The 21138-nt window shown below is 40.2% G+C and overlaps 1 protein-coding gene across 2 annotated transcripts in view; it reads right to left on the bottom strand.

The window, feature by feature from the left end:
* Window positions 1-21138, bottom strand: part of KLF12 (KLF transcription factor 12) — a 449177-nt gene that overhangs the window by 117735 nt on the left and 310304 nt on the right. For both annotated transcript variants that reach the window (XM_059995628.1, XM_059995629.1), the window contains exon 5: window positions 3778-3913. In XM_059995628.1, the coding sequence (XP_059851611.1) occupies window positions 3778-3913 (136 nt within the window). The remainder of the gene's footprint in view (window positions 1-3777; window positions 3914-21138) is intronic.

The raw sequence follows: 21138 nt of genomic DNA on the forward strand, positions 1-21138 counted from the left end.
AAAAAATATCATTGTTTTGCCTAGGGTTAGAGTTAATTATAATAATCTGCTCTAATCATGTGCCTGTACCCCTCTTTTTCCAAACACTTATTTCATAATTATGTTAGTCAAGTAGTTAAGAGTAATGATCCTATTATAGCATCAGAGGGGGAAAAAAACAAACAAACCAGACCTAAGCAAAACAGATGTTCTATGAATTGCTGGAAGTTGGCTTTGTCAGAATTACTTGAATACACTGTCTCTGGCTCGGACAGTATCTCTACAGTTGAAATACAAGAAGGGTAGAGCCTGTCTGTAGGCCTCGCTATGGTCGGTTCTTCCCATTTATCTGAATTCACTGAGGCTGAGCTGATAAACGAGAAGCAAGTGAATCAATGAAAATAGTTGCAATGATTGGTTCAAGCACAGTTCAGGAGCCTTGCTATAAAAATCTATTTAAATGGAAGTGAACTTAGGTTGCAGCTCTAGCCACCAAGCATTGTTCCTTTTTATTCAAAGACAAGAGTATCTGAATATTATATATTGGGGTGGGGAGAGGTGCAATGGCTAACAACTTCTGCATTTCAAATCAAAGGAAAATTTCTTGAACTGAAGATTTAATAAACGTTCATTTTAAAAACCAGTAAAATGCATAATACCAAATATTTAAAAAGAGCATTTATTAGCATATTAAGGTTTATGCTATGTAAATATAATAATGTCAGCAAAGTAAGCCACCAAATTAAAAATTCAAACTATGGTGATGACTGCATGAGGCAAGGCTATGAACCCGAATGTGAAAGGAGACAAAGAAGAGATTCAGTTGGAGAGAGTCACCTTGTGGGTTCAGATCTTGCCTGAAGGGCTGGCCTAGGACAAGGCAGTTTCGCCCCTCTCTAGTGTCAGTCTTTCCTAATAGCTTCCTTTCTCATTTTCCCGCTTCTTCCTTGACACTGCACTGGTGGCCAATGAGATAAGAGGCATGCCTTCCAACCCCTCCTAAACCATGGCTTTAATTGGAGAGACGTGTTTTGGTTGCCCAGGGCTTCTAAAATGTGCTTCCTCTATTGCACATAAACCCTTGATTTTATCACCTCTCTACCTGCAGGCATCCTTCTCACCTAACTCAAAGTTCTGCAAGTGCCAGAAACAGATGCATGGATGTCTCTTGAAATCCTCTCATCTCGGACATGCCAAGATGGTGTTCAATCCTCTTACGATTTGAAGCATTATTTTATTGATCATAGTATACTGGAATTTTTTTGTTTGTTGGACAGCTTTTGAGTTAATAGAAGCCATCAAGATCCAAAGGCAAACAGAAAAAAGAGGAAAGGGAAATTAATAGTGAAACAGAGACATGCATTAAAAATCAGAGAAATTAAGAGCAGGAAGACATATCCACCGAGAGTTAACTTTGGGTAAACCTAAGTACAGATTTTTTAAAAAAATTCTCTAACAAGGATTGTATACTTATTTGTCCCAGAATAAAATTTTCCTCAACATATTGTTTTAAGTTTTGAAATACACCTATATTTAAGACGTCTCTGCAGAACATTCTTTTCGCTTCATCTAACAGTATCTTAGCACTTCTCAGTGTTTACACACACATACTCCTTCTTGAGTGATGGTTAATTAACTATTGATGGGTCCTGGCATTCTAGGGCTTCCCAAGTGACAGCTCAGTATTCTTTACTAATCGTTTAATGAAAACACTTACATGAATAATGAATCTGGCACTTGCCTAGATACAAATGCAACTTTTGCAATAGTAATAAAGGCAGGCGTATGCACCGTCAGAACAAAATATTGTGGGGCTTACAAATGTTTTCACAAAGCAAATCGGAGAGGTTATGTTGAAAATGAAGCTCCAGTTCCTAAAGGCTGCTATTAAAAGTTTCATATTAAAATATACTATTATATTCTCAGCACATAATATTAAAAGCACAACAAATGGTTATGTTTAAGATGTTAATACCATGATTTGCTCGATAAGCCCGAAATGGAGTAAGCATAACTTAGATTTTAGTAATCACAGTGCCAAACTTACAGAAACACACATATCTATAACACACACACACAAATTATGTATATATTATATGGTGCAGGAAAACTGTGATTAAAATGTCTATGAAACTTATGATTCATCTCAGAATTGAACTTTGTCATCATTTAGTCTAATTTTGCAGGTGAGAACATGGAATCCTTGATCTTAAGATTTAGCTCCCACAAAACCACAATCACTGTGCTGATCACTGAACTGGTGATGAAGTGACCGGGCATGCTAGCACTTAAATATGATTTCAGCCATCCTTCTGATCCAACGCTTTGGAGAAACTAAGTTACTACAACCAGTTACTGGAACAAATGAGAGAAAAAAGTGTTTTTATACATGTTCAAGTGGAAGAACATGACTGGTAAGAGACATTACAGGCACTCCTGAGAAAAAGATATGTTTGGGGAGTTAGAAGTCCTAAACTTTGTCTCGTCACCACTTATTATATGACTCTGGAGAAGACACTGAACCTCTCTCATCCTCAGTATCTTCATTTGTAAAATCAGCATGACACTTGCAATATTTATATTTACTAGTTGTCATGTACTTATACTACACACTATTACCATTATTGTTACTACTACCACTAATAATAATATTAATTTCACCCTTGAGGCTCTCATCTGTCAAAACTTTGCAATTCAATTTTCATGCCTTGTAACTATACCACACTCTCACAATGGTCCTATAAAGTACGTATTCTTTCTTATTACAGATGAAGAAATATCTCAGAGTGGTTAGTTAACTTGCCAGATGTCACATGGCTATTAAGTGACTGAATGTGAACTTGAATCCAAATCTTTCTGACTGCAATTTCATTAGATTTTCCATATCCTGTTTCCTCTAATATATAATATACCTAGTACCTATTTATCATAGAGATTCATTTTATACACCCTCACATATACACACACATAGGCTTTAAATTCTAAAATGCCCTACTAATTTTTTTTTTTTAATTTCAAGGCCTAATTCATGAAACAGAGTAGATATTTAGTCAATACCTGGGAAAAAAGAATTAATATATGGGAGGTAACTAAGATCATTTTAAGTAAAGTGTTAATTAACTTTTGTATTGGCAGTAACAGTGGCTTAATTTAAATCTTCCTCTTCTTTAAAATTACGTTATTAAAAATTATGCTAGAGAAAAAATACACATGGACTAGTCATAGGTGAAATTCTAGACACAGAATTGACAATGATGAAAAAGCAGCTATTTTCAACGAAAAAGGGCTAAACTCTAACTCTGTGTTACAGTTAAAGGAGTGAGAAACGATCCCTTTAAAAATTACATATGATTTGAATGTTTCAAAGGGGTAACATAGTATCTTCCAAATTTTAAATTTCAAAAAAGCTGTTCTGTACTTTCCTATCAACACAAGATAATACTGCCTGTCATATTGTACCTCTCTTGACTGTTCTATATGAATAATGAAAACAATGATGATAATTAGATAGTGACACTCGAAAAGAACAATTTTTTTTTTCAGAGTTAAGGAGAAGGGGCGGGAAGTATTAAAAAAGAAGTCTCATTTCTATTCAAAATACAAATTTTCAACTACGCAAAACACTCCATGTTTCCCCTAATCTCCTCCCAGAGAACACAAGGCTGAATGGAAAGATGCTGACACATGTGCCCGTTCAGAGCTAGAATGACAGGTCTGGGGAACAGGAGATGCTGCTGTTTCCATTATCCATTGAACACCTTGGCAATTCTTATTTCATCCTGAGAATGTGATACTTACTCTTGTACTGCTCTGGCTATGGAAAGGGCCGTAGATCCAGTTTCATTAACGCTATCTAAGGTCACATTTGGCAGGTCATCATCATCACTGTCACTTTTACTTTGTCTGGGAGATAGGCCTCGGGGGTCCATTTGTGCTGGGAAAAAAAGGCATATATAATGAATTAAAATTAGTGTGCAGAAAGTTAACCTTGTCCTGGACCAACATCAAGCATGGAATGTCTCTTCTGTGTATGTCACACACATGGAATTCTCCAGAAATCCCAGGAATTAGTGAAAGCGACGTATGTTATGGACTGAGCACGCACTGACTCTTATCCCTTGTACGTCTGATTTATAAAACCTCCATCAGCTCTCGGTAGTTTCAGGGGATGATTATGGAATAGAAACTGTAAAATCTACAATATTACCAACTTCTGAGAAGCTGATTAGGTAGCTCATGAGTTACTGTTCTACCCTCTGGCTTCTTCTTGCTTCTGCAACCAGAGCTCTGGCCATTTCGTTGCACATTAGCACTTTCCCTGGAAGGTGGAGAGCAGGAGGGAGAGAAGGTTTTATTTGCTTAGGGCTCCCATCAGAAGCTTAAAGAACGACAAGGTTTACAAGACTAACATAAAGGTTTAGGTATTCTTCATACTACAGTGAATCCTTGTTCACAGTTCGCTGTTGCTCTAAGTGGAGATCTGAGTGCAGGAAAATGACTGAAGTAGTAGCATTTTAACTGTGTCTACACGTGCTAGCAAGTGCCCTTCATCTCTATGCTGATCTCATTTTCCAAAAATGCATTTCTAGATAAGATCCTCCTTCCGCTGCAAACTGGCCAAAGCAGGACATAGCCTGACGTTCTGACTCCTGTTGATGGTGACCGCCAGATCCTTTTAAATGAGAGAATCGCCATCAACATTTAATATACTAATGTATATTTTAAAAAATAGATTTCATTCCCACCGCCTTCTCTTTATGAACAGCTTTAGCAACCACCGCCTAGGATTCCCATCAGCCCTCTCAGCTGAGGCACGGAGGAAGCACACCTTCTAAATTAAAAGTACTGCGCTAGCTACATAATTGCATTGCTAAAACATATGACTTCAACCCTCAGCCAGCTCCCTCAGCCTGCTCTTCCAAGCTGCCTACAAAAGATTTCTGAAACCACCACTAGCTGTAAAGAGAAGCAAAATACACTTAAAATCGTGGTTACAATGACATTTGGGTACATTTACAGTTTCATTTTTTTTCTCAAATCATTTTTTTTTCTTGCTGTTACTGTGCATCATACATTAGGTAGAGCCACAGGAAAATGCTGATATTTTCCCATTTTTTAAACCACGAAAGACAATTTCTCATGATTCTACCTAATACTTACCATATGAATAGAAAAACTATACCTAGAGAGTTCTGATATATTTCTAACTAAACTTGGTTAGGAAGGAGCGAATATCTGTTGAACCTAGGGTGTGAGTGTACTTGACATACATTCTGCCTGTAAGTATAAACACGAAAATGTACTTTGAATAGTGGACGTGTTTGGTAAATGTTGGCTAAATTAAAGAGAAAATAATGAAACTAATCTAAAGCAGTGGTCCTTTGCTGATGACAAATTTGCCCCCCGCCCCCGGCAAAAGACATCTGGCAATGTCTAGAGACACACTGATTTGTCATAACTTGAAGGAAGGGGGATGCTACTGGCACCCAGAAGGCAGAAGCCAAGGATGCTGCTAGACATCCTACAAAACACAGGACAGTCAGTGCCCCATGACAAAGAATGAACCAGTCTAAAACGTCAATAGCACCAGGCTGAGAAACTTTGACCTAGAGATTTAAGAGTTTGGACATAACGGCGTTACATCTGATGACTTTCAATTGCATAACTATGTTCCAGTTTCAAAGTCACTAGCGACGAAATTAAATCACACATTAGATTATCCATCTTTTCTGGTTCTATCCTCAAATAAAACAATTCACTGTCATGTGACTTGGCACTCGTAACTTCCACCGATACAGCACTCACTCACTCCAACGCCAGGAATGAATTATGCAGTGACGCTCATTAAGAGTCCTTGAATGTTGTCTTTTTACCACATGGTAGGACAAAGACTTTCTTTTCCATCTGATCTCTAGAGATTTCTTAGGAGAGGGATGTTGGAGAAACTCTTTGTAGAGGAAAGTAACCAGTCCCACAATTATGCAATAACAGAGAGCTACTTAAGTATTCAGTCATTCCAAAGGCACTGAAGGCATCAGACCATTTAAGATTTATTTTGGCTACAGGCAACAGAAACTGGCTCGGGCTAACTTATATTAAACGAATGTACTGGAAAGATACTGGGCAGCTCACAGAATGGAAGGTAAAGCTGAACAACCAGCACTCAAGTAGCCCAAGACACAGAGATGATACAGGCATTTCAACCAGGAATTCATCGATGGGTTTCCTCTGGGCCCATCTCACTGTAAAATGATTCATTTAACAATCGTTCACAACTGCTCAAATTCAACCAAGAAAATGAGTAATAGACCTATCTAGGCTTCCAAATCTCATACTGTGTGGTGTTACATACACCTGGAAACATCAACAAGTTAACATTTCAAGTTCCTGAAACACCATGCACGAAGACTCCTCTGCCAAGATATCAAATTAACAGATAGCCAGAGAAAAGAGAATATTCTGGTCCCATCTTTAGCAAGACAACTAGAGCTCTCACAGGTAAGTAATACAACTCAAGGAAGACACAGGCGGTTAACCAATAAGCAATTTGGCTGTGAAAGTTAGTCTCGCTGTATGAGATTCCAAATAACTGGTGTGAGAGTTGATCATCTAAATTATGTTATGTTGCTATCTTAATGAGAGTTTAAAATATGTTAAATATGATGTCTTTTTTGATGTACTTTTCAGGAACATTATAATTGAGGATTTCTTTCCAATAGTTTCAATAAATATTATGAAATACATCTGCTGCCATCATGCTGGGAAACTCTTTTTACCGTACCTTCAGCCAAGTCGAGGAAGTAATTAGAAAAGCTTCTTAAAATGTGCATTGCTGGGCTTCCCTGGGGGCGCAGTGGTTGAGGGTCCTCCTGCCAATGCAGGGGACACGGGTTCGTGCCCCGGTCCGGGAAGATCCCACATGCCGCGGAGCGGCTGGGCCCGTGAGCCGTGGCCGCTGAGCCTGCGCATCCGGAGCCTGTGCTCCGCAATGAGAGAGGCCACAACAGTGAGAGGCCCGCGTACCACAAAAAAAAAAAAAAAGTGCATTGCTGATTAGGTCAGATGATTAGCTTATCTACATACTCGCATAATTCTACTCTATCTTTATTAAATGTGGGGTAGGGACATTTATCCTAGTTAACCTCCATTAGTCTTTGAGTTTCTCAGCTCATTTAGGGAACACCAATTCTTTGGGGTGCCCATGCAGAGAAAATGGAAAAGTTACCTGGGCACCAGAACCAAAAACGTACCTATTTCCCGAAGTAAGAGAGCAGCCGGAGAACTATAAGCACCTGAAAAGGATTTACATTTGAGACTTTATTCCTCTTAAATGAAAAAGGGATCAGACACGGGTGGGTACTCCAGCTCATTGCTGGTGGAAGTGTCATCCCCGAGGTGGAGGTACTGGGGAACGCGGTGTGAACTTCACTCCATGTCACACAAACTCTGGAAGATAACTGCAGAACCCCCAACACCTGAAGTTGAACCTATCTACCCTTTCAAACACCCACCTATAGTCAATGTCACTGTAAAGATCATCCCAATGAGTCGTGTCTCCCTGTAGCCAGGCTCTCGTGGGGCTCCTTCCCCCAGTGACTCTGGCCTTGGCTCGATGACTTGAAGTCACTTTAGACCGAGCAGACACATTCCAGACACCAGATGACCACGTTCATAGGAGTGACCAGCGTGAGAACAGCCCGGCTAAACCCATTCCAAATTTTTGACTCACAGAACTGTGAGCAAAAAAAATAGTTGCTATTTTAATCTACTAAATTTGGGAGTGATTTGTTACACAGCAATACAAAATCAATGTAGTGAAATAGGAGGGAAGGGGGGCAGGGCACAGCATTTGAAAGAATGACACATGCCGAGGACATGACATAAACTGATTAGAACAAAATGGGTCCAAGATGGTGGACAAGTCGACGTCCACTAGACCTTGAGCCTCACTATACACTCACTGTAACACATCAGCAAGCTAAATGACACACCCACAGGCGCCACGACAGTTCCAAGGATCCATAAGGATCAAAAAGTGGGCAGTGGCACAATTCCTGGAAATCCCCGCCCCTTCCCAAAATAGCTGGGAAACTCCTCCCACTCATTAGCCTATGGAATTACCCTCCCCTATAAAAACTGACAACCTCCATGCCCTGGTGCCTTTCTCACCTTCTGAGATGGCCCACACTCTGTCTGTGGAGTGTGATTCTCTCTAAGTAAATCCACTTCTTACCCATCACTTTGTCTCTCGCTGAATTCTTTCTGCGATGAGACTTCAAGAACCTGCTTCATTAAGTGCTGAAACCAGGTGTGTGATCTCAGTTGGAAGACTGTGGGTTTTGGCCGGGTTCGAGTCCCGGCCACATGGGTTCGAGTCCCGGCATGTGGGTTCAAGTCCCAACCTGAGGTGCACGGTTTCAATACCAGCTACTCTCCCAGCTCCTTCCAGTGATTTCCTGGCAACGATGTGGAAAGACTTCTGCTACAGTTATAGTCAGCCTATCACACGCCTCTCTATTTCCCTCCCAAGAGGTAATCTGGCCTCCAGTGGCATATACTTAAGTGGGCTATTAATACAATAAAGGAAAGTAAATGCCACGTTATTTTACATTATTTACTTCTTAATCCAAAATGTGCAAAATGGATTTACAGGCATTTTGTCTTTAAAAGCGTCTTCTTTGATCCTTGACTGTGCCTCATACAGGCTTCTATGGGAAAGGGGCCATGAGCTGGCATTATTGCTCTGGTGGACAAAGCTTTTCTACCCAAGTTCATAGTTCACAGGAGGCTCAGATGGGCAGAACTCCCAGGTACATGATCACCCAAAGCTACACTCCCTATGTTTGCCTTTCTAGAACTCCCATGAAACATGGAAACTTTACTTTCCCCCCACATAACAGTGGACTGACACAGACGCAGTGGCATCAGCATCCCTTCTCACCTCCGTCACCTCAGGCGAGGTGCTCTTCTAACCTCCTTGGAAAGGAACTGGTCCATTCAGCTATTCTTAAAGGAAAGGAAGCTTTCCCGTTATGTCACCATATTTACTATGTATAATACAATCATCTTTGAACACACATGGAAATTTACAGACGAACATTTTCTAACCAGAAGGAATGCATTCAATCGCCTTCACCTCCGCCCATCAGGGCTGGAGGGTAGAGGGGTGCACGTGGATGGAAGCGGGGTGAGGCAGTCGGATGGGCAGCTGCCGTGCTGCCAGCCTTTCTCTTCCCCTGTCGGCCACTGTCAGGCTGCCTGCTACCTGCAGATGTCCTCATTGCTCGCCCTGCCAAGGCTGAAGCGTGCCCCAGTTACAGAAACCTTGGTTTCCAGGAGGGCCGCTGCTTCCCTAGAAACAAGGGCAGTGGGAGGATGAGGGGGGGAAAATGGAAAATGAATGTATGGGGGGGAGAATTCCTAGCATCCCAGAGTAGGAGAGTCTCCTTCAGCACTTTCAATGTAGGAGTGCTCCAAAAGTGACAGTCATAGAGGGTTTTTAGAATAAAAACATGGCTCTGGCTTCAGAGAACATGGGTGAGACTCCTGGCCCCGCCACTCATCATTTACAGCCATCTGGCCTTGGGCAATTGATTTCCCACCACTAACCCTCAGTTTTCTTCCCCTGCCATTGCCGCTGTGAGGAGTAAAGGAGATAATATATGCAAAGTGTTTAGTACCCTGCCCTGCACTTAGGAGTCAGTCATCATTCTGTTTCATCCTGGCAGTACGTTTAGTACTACTACTTCAGCCTTCCCTTATATCGATATAATACTATTTACAAAGCCCTCATCTTCCCCTGGACTTATTCAAATCAAGCATTTTTCTTTTTAAATGTACCTAAGCTGAAAATACTACTAGAGAATATATATACCTAAGTATATAATACCTAAAACCACTACTTCTTTTAATCCAAACATTCCATACTTAAGATGGTTTGAGTTACGATTTTTCAACTTTACAATGGAGTGAGAGCGATATGCATTCATTAGAAACTGCACTTTGAATTTTGCTCTTTTCCCGGGCTAGCAATATGCCCTACCAGACTCTCTCATGATGCTGTGCAGTGAGCCCCAGCCCCCAGTCAGCCACCCAATCACAACTGTTCACAACCGATACACTTACAACCATCCTGGTTTTCACTTTCAATACAGTATTCAACGGACTACATGAGATATTCAACACTTTATTATAAAGTAGGCTTTGTGTTGGACGATTCTGCCCAACTGAAGGCTAACGTAAGTGCTCTCAGCACGTTTAAGGTAGGCAAGGTTAAGCTATGATGACCAGTAGGTAAGGTGCATTAAATGCATTTTTGACTTAAGATATCTTCAGCTTATGGTGGGTTTATCGGGATGTAACCCCATCTTAAGTCAAGGAAGATTTGTATTCAGTCAACAGATATTTATTGGGCACCTATGAGGTACCAAGCACTCTTCTGAGTGTTGGGGAGAAAGGAGAGAATAAGGTAGATAAAAATTCCTGGTTTTGTACTGGGGCCGGGGCAGGGGAGACAGATAACAAAAATAAATAGATAAGAAAACCACATTCTCTGTAGACAGTCAGTGCCATGGAGAAAATAAAACAGGGAAGGGAGGGTAGGGGTCGCTGAGAGGCAGGGTGACAATTTCAGACAGGGTGGCCAGGAAGGTCTCACGGAGAAGGTGACACCTGAGCCAGGACCTGGGGGAGCTGAGGGACGCTTGCAGATGTGGCTTATTTATTTCGGCGGATGGGGTAGGATATTCCAGGCAGAACAAACAATAGGTGCAAAGGCTCTGAGGTGGGAGCAGGTTTTACGTGCCTGAGGACCTGCAAGGAGGTTATAGCTGGAGCTGAGACATGGAGGGCAAAGTGCATGAGGCCAGACAGAGGAGGGTGGGCACGAAAGCCTTGAGGGCCAGTGGAAGGATTTTGAGTTTTGTTCTGGGTGGGAAAGGAAGCCACTGGGAAAGGTTAAGTAAAAGGATGACAGGATCTAAGTTACGTCATTTGATCAGGATCACCCTGGCTATACAAGCACAGGGGGAGATCCAGATGGAGATACATGCAGGAGAATCATCAGTGATATTAATATTCCCTAAAAACTGCACTAGCTTTTCTCTCTTTGGTCACCTCATGCTGGCCACACACGGTCAATTAAAACTTAGGTAGAACTTTCTTACCTGCAGGGCTATGAAGCACGCTTTTCATAATACATTTGTACAACTGATGTTCTGACCTCATTTGGTTTCAGAGTATCAGTTGCTCAAATACATACTTGATTTTTCTAGCATATCAAGATAGATGATGAGAGAAAAACACATAAATAAATAAAGCTTGACTCAAAGGACGGTGGACTCCAAGCTTAGAACCAGCTCTCCTGGGTTCCACTCTACTTACTGATGTTTCTACTACGCTCTGCTTCTTACTTTCTTTACTTTTGTTACTGCTAATGTGACTATGCCTCTACATAGTAGTAACTGTGATTGTTTAGATAACCCCCAATGGAGATTTAAAAATCCAATCAATTATGCAAATCCTGGGATGTTGGTACTCTGCAGATACAATACGCAACTTACTTATTTTTTTTTCCCAATTCCTCTCTGCACATGTGTCAGTGTTATGGCTTCTGCCCCCATTATATTAAAAAATAACCTCATAATGTTCTTATGATTCCCTGGTGCAAGGTCCCCTTCTCAGTGATAATGCCATCGGACCTCTCTGCACCTCTCAAGACTGTTGGTTATCTCTCTTCATTTTCACTTGCAGCCTCTTCTTGAATCTCTCTCCCGCCTTGATTTCAGGGGTGGGCACACTGAGGCTTGCCACCTTCTTTTTTTTTTTTTTGCTATACGCGGGCCTCTCACTATTGTGGCCTCTCCCGTTGTGGAGCACAGGCTCCGGACGCGCAGGCCCAGCGGCCATGGCTCACGGGCCCAGCCGCTCCACGGCATGTGGGATCTTCCCGGACCGGGGCACGAACCCGTGTCCCTTGCATCGGCAGGCAGACTCTCAACCACTGCGCCACCGGGGAAGCCCTCCACCTGCTTTTATAAATAAAGTTTTATTCCAGCATGCTCACGATTTTGTCTCTGGCCGTTTTAGGGCTCAGACGGCACAGTTGAGTAGTTGTCACAGAAACCATATGGCTCGCCATAAAATACCACCTGGCCTTTTGGAGAAAGCATTTGCTGACTCTGCTGTAGACTGTTTAATTCTCTTGGGTCTCTCTCCCTCTTACCTTCTTCATCTCCTCTCTCTGCATATACCTAAATGTTAGCTACCCCTTCAGACTCCACTACCTACCTTCTTATTTCTGCCTCTCTTTATTGGTGACCTTCTCGTAATTCCAGACAATTCCACAATTTCAATTACTATCTCAGTGGAGATGAACACCAAATTCATGTTCCTGTCTCTAACCTCTGCCCTAAACCCCAGTTTATTTACATTTATATTTCCAGCATCCTACTTCACCTGACTGTCGGAAAGTCATTTCAAACTCCGGTCCTATACCTCTTTCAAGTCTCAATGGAAAGACCCATCATTCTCCTGGTCACCCAGGTTCAGAGCTCTCATCATTTCATGTGTGTCCCCTTCATTCAACCAGCTGCTAATTGCTATTGCTTTTACCCCACAATTTTTCTCGAGCCCCTTCCTTTCTTTTCATAATAAACTCAATAAACTCCCTCAAAGTACTGCTACATAAATTTGTCTTCTATAGTATTTCTCTAGTAATTAAATGAATGCAGGACTTTCCTCAAATCACTCTTCATTTGAAAGCCTTGAATTTTCCCCACTACGTCAACAAATAAGGTACAGCAGCGCCCACTAACCATCCTACAATTTCATTTTTCATTTGGAACACTTATGTGTCTTATCTGCAAGGCCCCTGAATCCAGCTACATATGGGTATTCCCTTCTACCCACAATTCAGTCAACAAAAAACCTTCCTTCGGGCTTCTCTGGTGGCGCAGCGGTTGAGAGTCTGCCTGCTGATGCGGGGGACACGGGTTCGTGCCCTGGTCTGGGAGGATCCCACATGCCGTGGAGGCTGCAGAGCCTGTGCTCCGCAGCGGGAGAGGCCACAGCGGTGAGAGGCCCGCGTACCGCAAAAAAACAAACACACACACACACACACACACAAAAAAAAAACCTTCCTTCATCAACTTTCTTTTCATTTTCTAAAAAAATATAAACTTTCCTTTTTAAAAAATACCTATATTTTGTACTTAAATATTTTCATGGCACTCTCGCACTTCCCATTTTGAATTATACTTAAGCATGTACTTATTTTACATCCCTTTTTATTCCATCTACTCCTTGAAAGGAGAGACCACATTGATTACATTCCCTTGTACACAGTCAAAAGTAACATTTACTGATGAAGATGATGGTAATAAATGCAGATCTCTACTTGAAATGATCACAGTGGTTCCCAGCTGGCAAAAGATTCGTCAGTATAATGATAAAAGTGTATGTTTCACATTTTATTTTAAAAACTACATTCTGGCTTATATTCTAATATTAACATTTGTGGGGGGAAGTCACAATCATTAAATTTCTATTCCTCTATGAAGTCTTAGATAATTCTATATATTTTTTGGTTTGTATAGGTCACAGGGTAACATAGGAATGAAAATGTTCTTAGTTTTTCTTCATTTTTTAAACTAAATTACATTTAACAGACTTTTCTTTCCTTTCAGGAAAATATTTTAAATACATCAACATACCTATCATTTCTATAATATGAGTTACTGCTTGGAAACTGCAATAAAGGAATTCAATGCTTTAAAATACAGCTTAAAATTAATGCTTGTTGAGATTATCACAACAGCAACTAGGGTTTCATTTTCTAAAGAATCATGACTAAAACTACTTTTGTTATTTATAAAAAGAAAATGAATAGAGATTTACAATTGTCTTGTGTTCACTGGAAGTATGCCTTAGCTCATAAAAAGCTTTTGTGATCAAAAAGAATTCATAAAATTTTCCATTAATAAGTGGAGTTTTACTTACACTAGCCTTATGTAACTCTCCAGAGTCAGCCAAGAGCCCTGAACTCTAGGAGTCCTCTGAGATATCACTATACCACTGTTTCCCACTACCTTTCCATTTTCTCAATTCATTACAACTGCTCAAAACCCAACCTAACCAGCTCCAATTGATTTATTCAAAACTGAATCTACTTTAGTCAGAGATGATTTAGAATACTTAATAATAAAGTGAATTTGTGGTGAGTACATATGGTGCATAATGAGATCATCAAACTCATTCTCATCTGTAAGGCACAAAGAAGATGATTTTAGGCATTAATCCGTGGCATTTTAATTCACTTTTCTTATTTCACTTAGTTGGTCTCTCTGCTCTGTGTTTTCTGCTTCGTCACCTGGGTACAATTGAATCTTGCAAGAAACAGATTGAGATCTGATAAAATGATTTTAATACCACTAAATCATAATCCTCAATTTAAATATAAGGTGCTTAGATATAAGAAAAGAAAGACTTCAGAAATGGCAGAAAATCTACCTTGAACTTAAGAGTTCTGTTTCTATATCAACTAAGCTCTGTATAGTTAGTTGGCATGGAAATGACTTACACTTACAAAGAAAGATTCTTTGCTAGTTTCAAAGTAAAAAGGTTAAAAAAGTGGGCACATAAAAGTACCATGGCATGTTTCGAATCAATGTTGCTATTGCTTCTTACCCCTCTTTAAATGGTTTGCTTTCCGTGCCTCATTTTACAATATACTTAAACCTGCCAGATTAAAAGTAAGTCATGGGGCTTCCCTGGTGGCGCAGTGGTTGAGAGTCCGCCTGCCGATGCAGGGGACATGGGTTCGTGCCCCAGTCCGGGAAGATCCCACATGCCGCGGAGCGGCTGGGCCCATGAGCCATGGCCGCTGAGCCTGCGCGTCCGGAGCCTGTGCTCCGCAACGGGAGAGGCCACAACAGTGAGAGGCCCGTGTGCGGTAAGTCATGATATGTAACAGTGATTTAATTCATCCTATTAGACATACAGTAGACCTTTGGAATTCTTGAAGATTTGTTCCAAGACTAGTAAAAATCCTCAAATTTGTAAATTACTGACACACGCTGTTGGGTCTCTCTACAGCTTTCAAGACGATTGGTTACGCCTCTTCACTTTCACTTCCATCCTCTTCTTAAAACTCTCTCCACCCTTGGCTTTGGGAATGGGCACACTTGTCCACATACCCTGTAATACATTTCCATCCGGAGTTATATATCTCTTGTGCACACCTTCCCATCATATTTTTAAAAATTTTATTAAAGTTTTCTTTCTCATTTAGCAATTTACCCACATACCCACACACACGCCTCTCCCCGCAGCAACTCACTAGCGTTACTGTGTGGGCCACAGGTAGAGAGCACAAAGCATGGCTGAAATGAGTCCTGCAGTTTGGAGGCTCAGGCAAGAACCGACTCCCATGTTGACGTGACTTGTTAGAAAAAGTTTTAACTTGTGACTTAGCAAAATATAGGTACTACATAACAGACTTGTAGGGACACTTGTGAAAAGCCAACATCTTAGATGTTCTACCTGTCAATGCCAGGGTCTACTGTGTTAAAATCCCGGAAAATAATTTTTTTTATGAGGGCAAAAGTCAGTGCTAACTCTTCTCTTTGCAGTGCATTGTTTGGCTTCATCCTAACCTGGGATGAATAACTACTCAAAAATGACCTGTAAATATCTTTGGGCCAAAAAGCAAGTATTGTTACATTTTCTTCCTCTGTTTCAACCTAGGCTGAAGGATGTGTTTGCTCACATCCTCATTTTATGCAAACTCCAAAGAGAAATATTTGCTCTGCAAAACTGGATTAAAGGTGTTTTCCATATCAATTCTATGTTTGATATGCTTTTAGAAGAAAGGACAATTCTATTAGTTCCCCTCAACCCCTAAGAAGCATGCATTCTCTGTTTGGGGGCTTTGTTTGTTTTTAAAGAGATGTTATTTTGATGCTTTGCCTAAAAGCCCCCCTTGGGGATGATAAATTACCTAGCCTCTGAGATCCCCACCATCTGGAAATGGAATCATAACTTCCTTTGGCTTCGGGTACAACCACTACTTTGGGGCTCATTTGCACAGACCCCTTCCTGAGCGCATGGTCACGGAAGGAGCCCATACAGGCAGGTGACGCTCTCTCCAGAAATGACTCCAAGAACAAGGTCAAACTCATAATTCTACCTAGAGACATGGTCAGGGAAGGAGCCCATACAGGCAGGTGGCGCTCTCTCCAGAAATGACTCCAAGAACAAGGTCAAACTCAAAATTCTACCTAGAGACAGGCCACGTGAAACAATATATGCTAATTAATACATGCTATATTGGAAGAGGGTGTAAAAGGCATACACTTGTCTTTTTAGCTTTCTTAACTTTCAACTGGGTTTACACTAACTTCTTTACGAAAGCCCATCTCGGTTCTGTGAGGAGAAGAAGATAAGGGCTATCGTAGAGGGTGAGGTCTCAGACTTTCCCAAGCCAATGTCTGGTAGATTGCATCATGCTTGAGGTCAGTATGCTTAGATGTTAAACACACACAAATATTCGATATTGTTTTCTTTGAATATAGCAATAAGGAAAAATAGATTTTTCTTTTTGGTAAAAACTACTGACATTTATGTGTGGATGACTTCTAAAACGTATAATGCTCTAACAGTGTGCATTCTGAACATCATCTACCCTGACTCCCTCCACGAAAGCTGCCAAAGTCACCTCCTCAGCACTAAGCATCAGCTGGCCCTGAGGCCAAGCAGAGAGCTGAGAAGCCCGGATGGCTCATTATAATCCATGCACATTAGTATGCTAAAAATAGAGCTCTTCCTCTGTGTCTACCCCATTCAGGCTATCAATTAAATAAGATGTCAAGGACCAAAGCAACTAGTCGGTATTGTTATTCCTTTTTTCTCCTTCAACCACTCCAAATCCTGAAAACTGTTTCCTCCCATTGTCTCTCCCATCCAACCATCTTTGACATAAATATCACAGTAAGATCCTTTTTGACCCACCTCCTAGAGAAATAGAAATAAAAACAAAAATAAACAAATGGGCCCTAATAAAACTTAAAAGCTTTTGCACAGCAAAGGAAACCATAAACGATGAAAATACAACCCTCAGAATGGGAGAAAATATTTGCAAATGAAACAACTGACAAAGGATTAATCTCCAAAATATACAAGCCGCTCATGCAGCTCAATATCAAAAAAAGAAACAATCCAATCCAAAAATGGGCTGAAGACCTAAATAGACATTTCTGCAAAGAAGATATACAGATTGCCAACAAACACATGAAAGGATGCTCAATATTAGAGAAATGCAAATCAAAACCACAATGAGGTATCACCTCACACGGGTCAGAATGGCCACTATCAAAAAATCTACAAACAATAAATGCTGGAGAGGGTGTGCAGAAAAGGGAACCCTCTTGCACTGTTGGTGGGAATGTAAATTGATAACGGCCACTATGGAGAACAGTATGGAGGTTCCTTAAAAAACTAAAAGTAGAACTACCATACGACCCAGCAATCCCACTACTGGGCATATACCCAGAGAAAATCATAATTCAAAAAGACACATGCACCCCAATGTTCACTTCAGCACTATTTACAATAGGCAGGACATGGAAGCAACCTAAACGCCCATGAACAGATGAATGGATAAAGAAGATGTGGCACATATAGACAATGGAATATTAGCCATAAAAAGAAAGAAAACTGAGTTATGTGTAGTGAGGTGGATGGACCTCACTACAAATAGTCTGTCATACAGACTGAAGTAATGAAGAAAGAGAAAAACAAACACTGTATGCTAACACATATATACGGAATCTTAAAAAAAATGGTTCTGATGAATAAAGGAATAAAGGATAAAGATGCAGAGGTAAAGAATGGACTTGAGGATACGGGGAGGGGGAAGGGTAAGCTGGGACAAAGTGAGAGAGTGGCATGGACATATATACACTACCAAACGTAAAATACATAGCTAGTGGGAAGCAGCCGCATTGCACAGGGAGGTCAGTTCAGTGCGTTGTGACCACCTAGAGGGGTGGGATAGGGAGGGTGGGAGGGAGACACAAGAGGGAGGGGATATGGGGATATATGTATACATATAGCTGATTCACTTTGTTATACAGCAGAAACTAACGCACCATTGTAAAGCAATTACACTCCAGTAAAGATGTTAAAAAAAAAAAAAGAAAAAAATTTTTAAAAAAAGGAAGATAAAATAGGAAGAGCCATCTCACATATGACCCAACAGTTGCTCTCACACACTTACTTATAAAATTTGAATTAAATTATTTACGGCTTTTTTTTTTTTTTTTGCGGTACGCAGGCCTCTCACTGTTGTGGCCTCTCCCGTTGCGGAGCACAGGCTCAGCGGCCATGGCTCACGGGCCCAGCCCCTCCGCGGCATGTGGGATCTTCCCGGACAGGGGCACGAACCCGCGTCCCCTGCATCGGCAGGCAGACTCTCAACCACCGCGCCACCAGGGAAGCCCCTACGGCTTTTCTTTGATGCCATTTTTATTTAAGAAATTCCACACACATATATGATAATCACCTGTTTATTCTCCCAAAAGATTAAAAAATCTCAACACTCACAGTATATCTTTCAGATCATTAAAAAAAGTAAAATATCCCAGAAAGAGTTGACTCTTTGCATTTTTTCCCCTATTTTGTTTCCCTCTTGCATAGTGTCCTAGTGTATATAAGTTTTAATGCTTTAACTCTACTCTGTATATATCAATGAACAACCACCAATGCAGTTGTGCTCTATAAAAACCGTATATAATATTATATTCTACAATTTCACATTACATTTGAGATTTATTTATAGTCTTTTCATTTAAAATTCTGCTAGTCTGAAGTCATTCCATGTATATCTTCTCCCAAACACAAGAAGGACTCAGCCCAGTGAACATTCCCACCTTCCCCAAGTTCTTTTTCATTATAGTCCAAAATTCTGGTTCGTTTCACTGTTAGGAGTTAATTAAACTTTCTCTCTTCATGCAGATATTTATCTATATTTTTAAAACCAGTTCTAAGCTCACCTTCCCTTTCAGGTTCTTTTCTTCTTTCAAAAACATATCCTTTAGTTCTTTCAGCATATTTGTGTGGGTGGTAAATTTAGGCAATATATGTTTGAAATTTTTTTTCATTTTACTGTCAGTTGAATTGACTTTTGTTGAGAATAGAATTGTAGGATCCCTCACTCCGTGCTTTGAAGAGACTACGGGCATTGCTTTCCAGCATTTGTTGTTGTTGACACCCTCTGTCATTCTTTAATTCCTTTGTAGAAAAGCTTTTGAGATTTTCTTTATAACTCATGCTTGACAGTTTCCCTGCTATGTGTCTAGATGTGGATTTATTTTTACTGACTTGTCTATAGTCTAGGATTCATGTCATCCCTTAATTCTCCAAAGTTCTCAGATCTTCCTCTGAATACTGCTTTTTTGAATATCGTATTCTATCTATTCCTATTTTATGGAAGTTGTTTTAGATAAATGTTGGAATACTTTAATTCATGCCCATAACTTTTCTTTTATATTTTTGTCAATTTTTCTTTACTTTGCCTTGTTTTCTGGGTAAAATTCTCAGTACAATCTTTCAATTCATATATTCTTCCACTGAAGAACTTTCTCAACATTGCCAAAACAAGAACCTGGGAACTAGCCTAGATTTATTTTTTCATTCATCCTTGACATCCATTTGGGCAATGAGTTCTGTCCATCAGATGTCCAATTCATACTGCCTCTGCAGCGGCCTTTGGGAATTCTTACCTGGCTTCCCAAAACAGCCTCCTAACTTTTCTCTTTTCCTTTATTGTCACTATATTCAGTCCTTCATCCACAAATTTGAATATTACCATGTCACTCCCATCTACTTACAAGTCTCTCTCCTTATAGTGTTTGGTAAATACAAACTCTTTAGTTTGGCATACCAGGGCTGTGATGACCAGATCCATGGATACCCCTGGAACCCCATTTCCATTTCTGATAAATGCCCTTCACTTGAACCATACCAACCTATCTACTTGTATAATCTCCCTATCTACCAGGATGCAGTATATGCTCTTTCATATTTCTAGGACGTTGCATCTTTTTCTTCAATTGCCTTTCCTTCCTCATTTATGTGGATAAGTAACACTTTCCTCTGAGAAATGCCCTTCTCCTGAAGTCACAACCACCCCCTTCCAACTCCCCAGCTTCGTGCTCCTTTATGATATATCACCGTGAGTCTACACTTATCTGTATTACAGCACTCGTCTCACTATAGTTGTCTCCTTCATCCACTTGACTATGCACTTCTTGTGGGCATTGTCTGTGCATTGAACTTGTGGCTGAATCATAAATGTGCATTAATCAAATGAGTAAGTGAATGGAAAGGAATACATGGGATAATTCCTGGGTAAGGCAAAAGTTTAAATAAATAAGAATTAAATATTTTTTAAAAATTTTAATCTGGTAGTTCAAATTTATTTAGTTTTGGTAAAAGAATAAGAAAGCAAGAAAGAAAATAAATGGTTTTTATACTCATCATGTTCAGTCAATAATTCATAAATATGAAGACTTTTTTCCCTATTTAAATGGCACAACAAGAAGTTTATATAATGAGTCAACTAATTTCATTTAGTTTACAAAGTATTAAATACAATAGTTTCTAGGTGGTATCATTTTATAATATGAATATATATACATACATACGTCTCATGTATTTATATCTATATATACATGCTTAAATAAGGTACAGTTCCAAGCTCTTCTTTGAGTGCATTCTAACATGCCCAGATAAGACATGACCACTGCACCCTGTACCTTACAAATAGGCAGAGCCCCTCTAAATAAACCACCCACTGGCTGAGGTATGGAATAAGTAGTGTTAACAAGTAGAGTCTAAGTGTGACAGCTAACTCCTGCCAATTAAGCATAACTCTAGTTTCAGTGTTTACCATAATAAAAAATACAGAGCATGACACTGAAAGATCACTATAAACCGTTCAGTGGCTTACTTAGACCTATGAACTGAAAAAGTTGTAACTTTCCACTTATATCAGATCATGCAAAAGTCTACAGGTAAAACTAGTTTAAGTTACAGCTGAAAAAGGGTTTACTTTATAAGTGTGAGGGGCTTATTGTGGTGATTAACATAAAAAATGATCAC

The sequence above is a fragment of the Delphinus delphis genome, chromosome 18 (genome assembly GCF_949987515.2).
Source record: "Delphinus delphis chromosome 18, mDelDel1.2, whole genome shotgun sequence".
Lineage (NCBI taxonomy): Eukaryota > Metazoa > Chordata > Mammalia > Artiodactyla > Delphinidae > Delphinus > Delphinus delphis.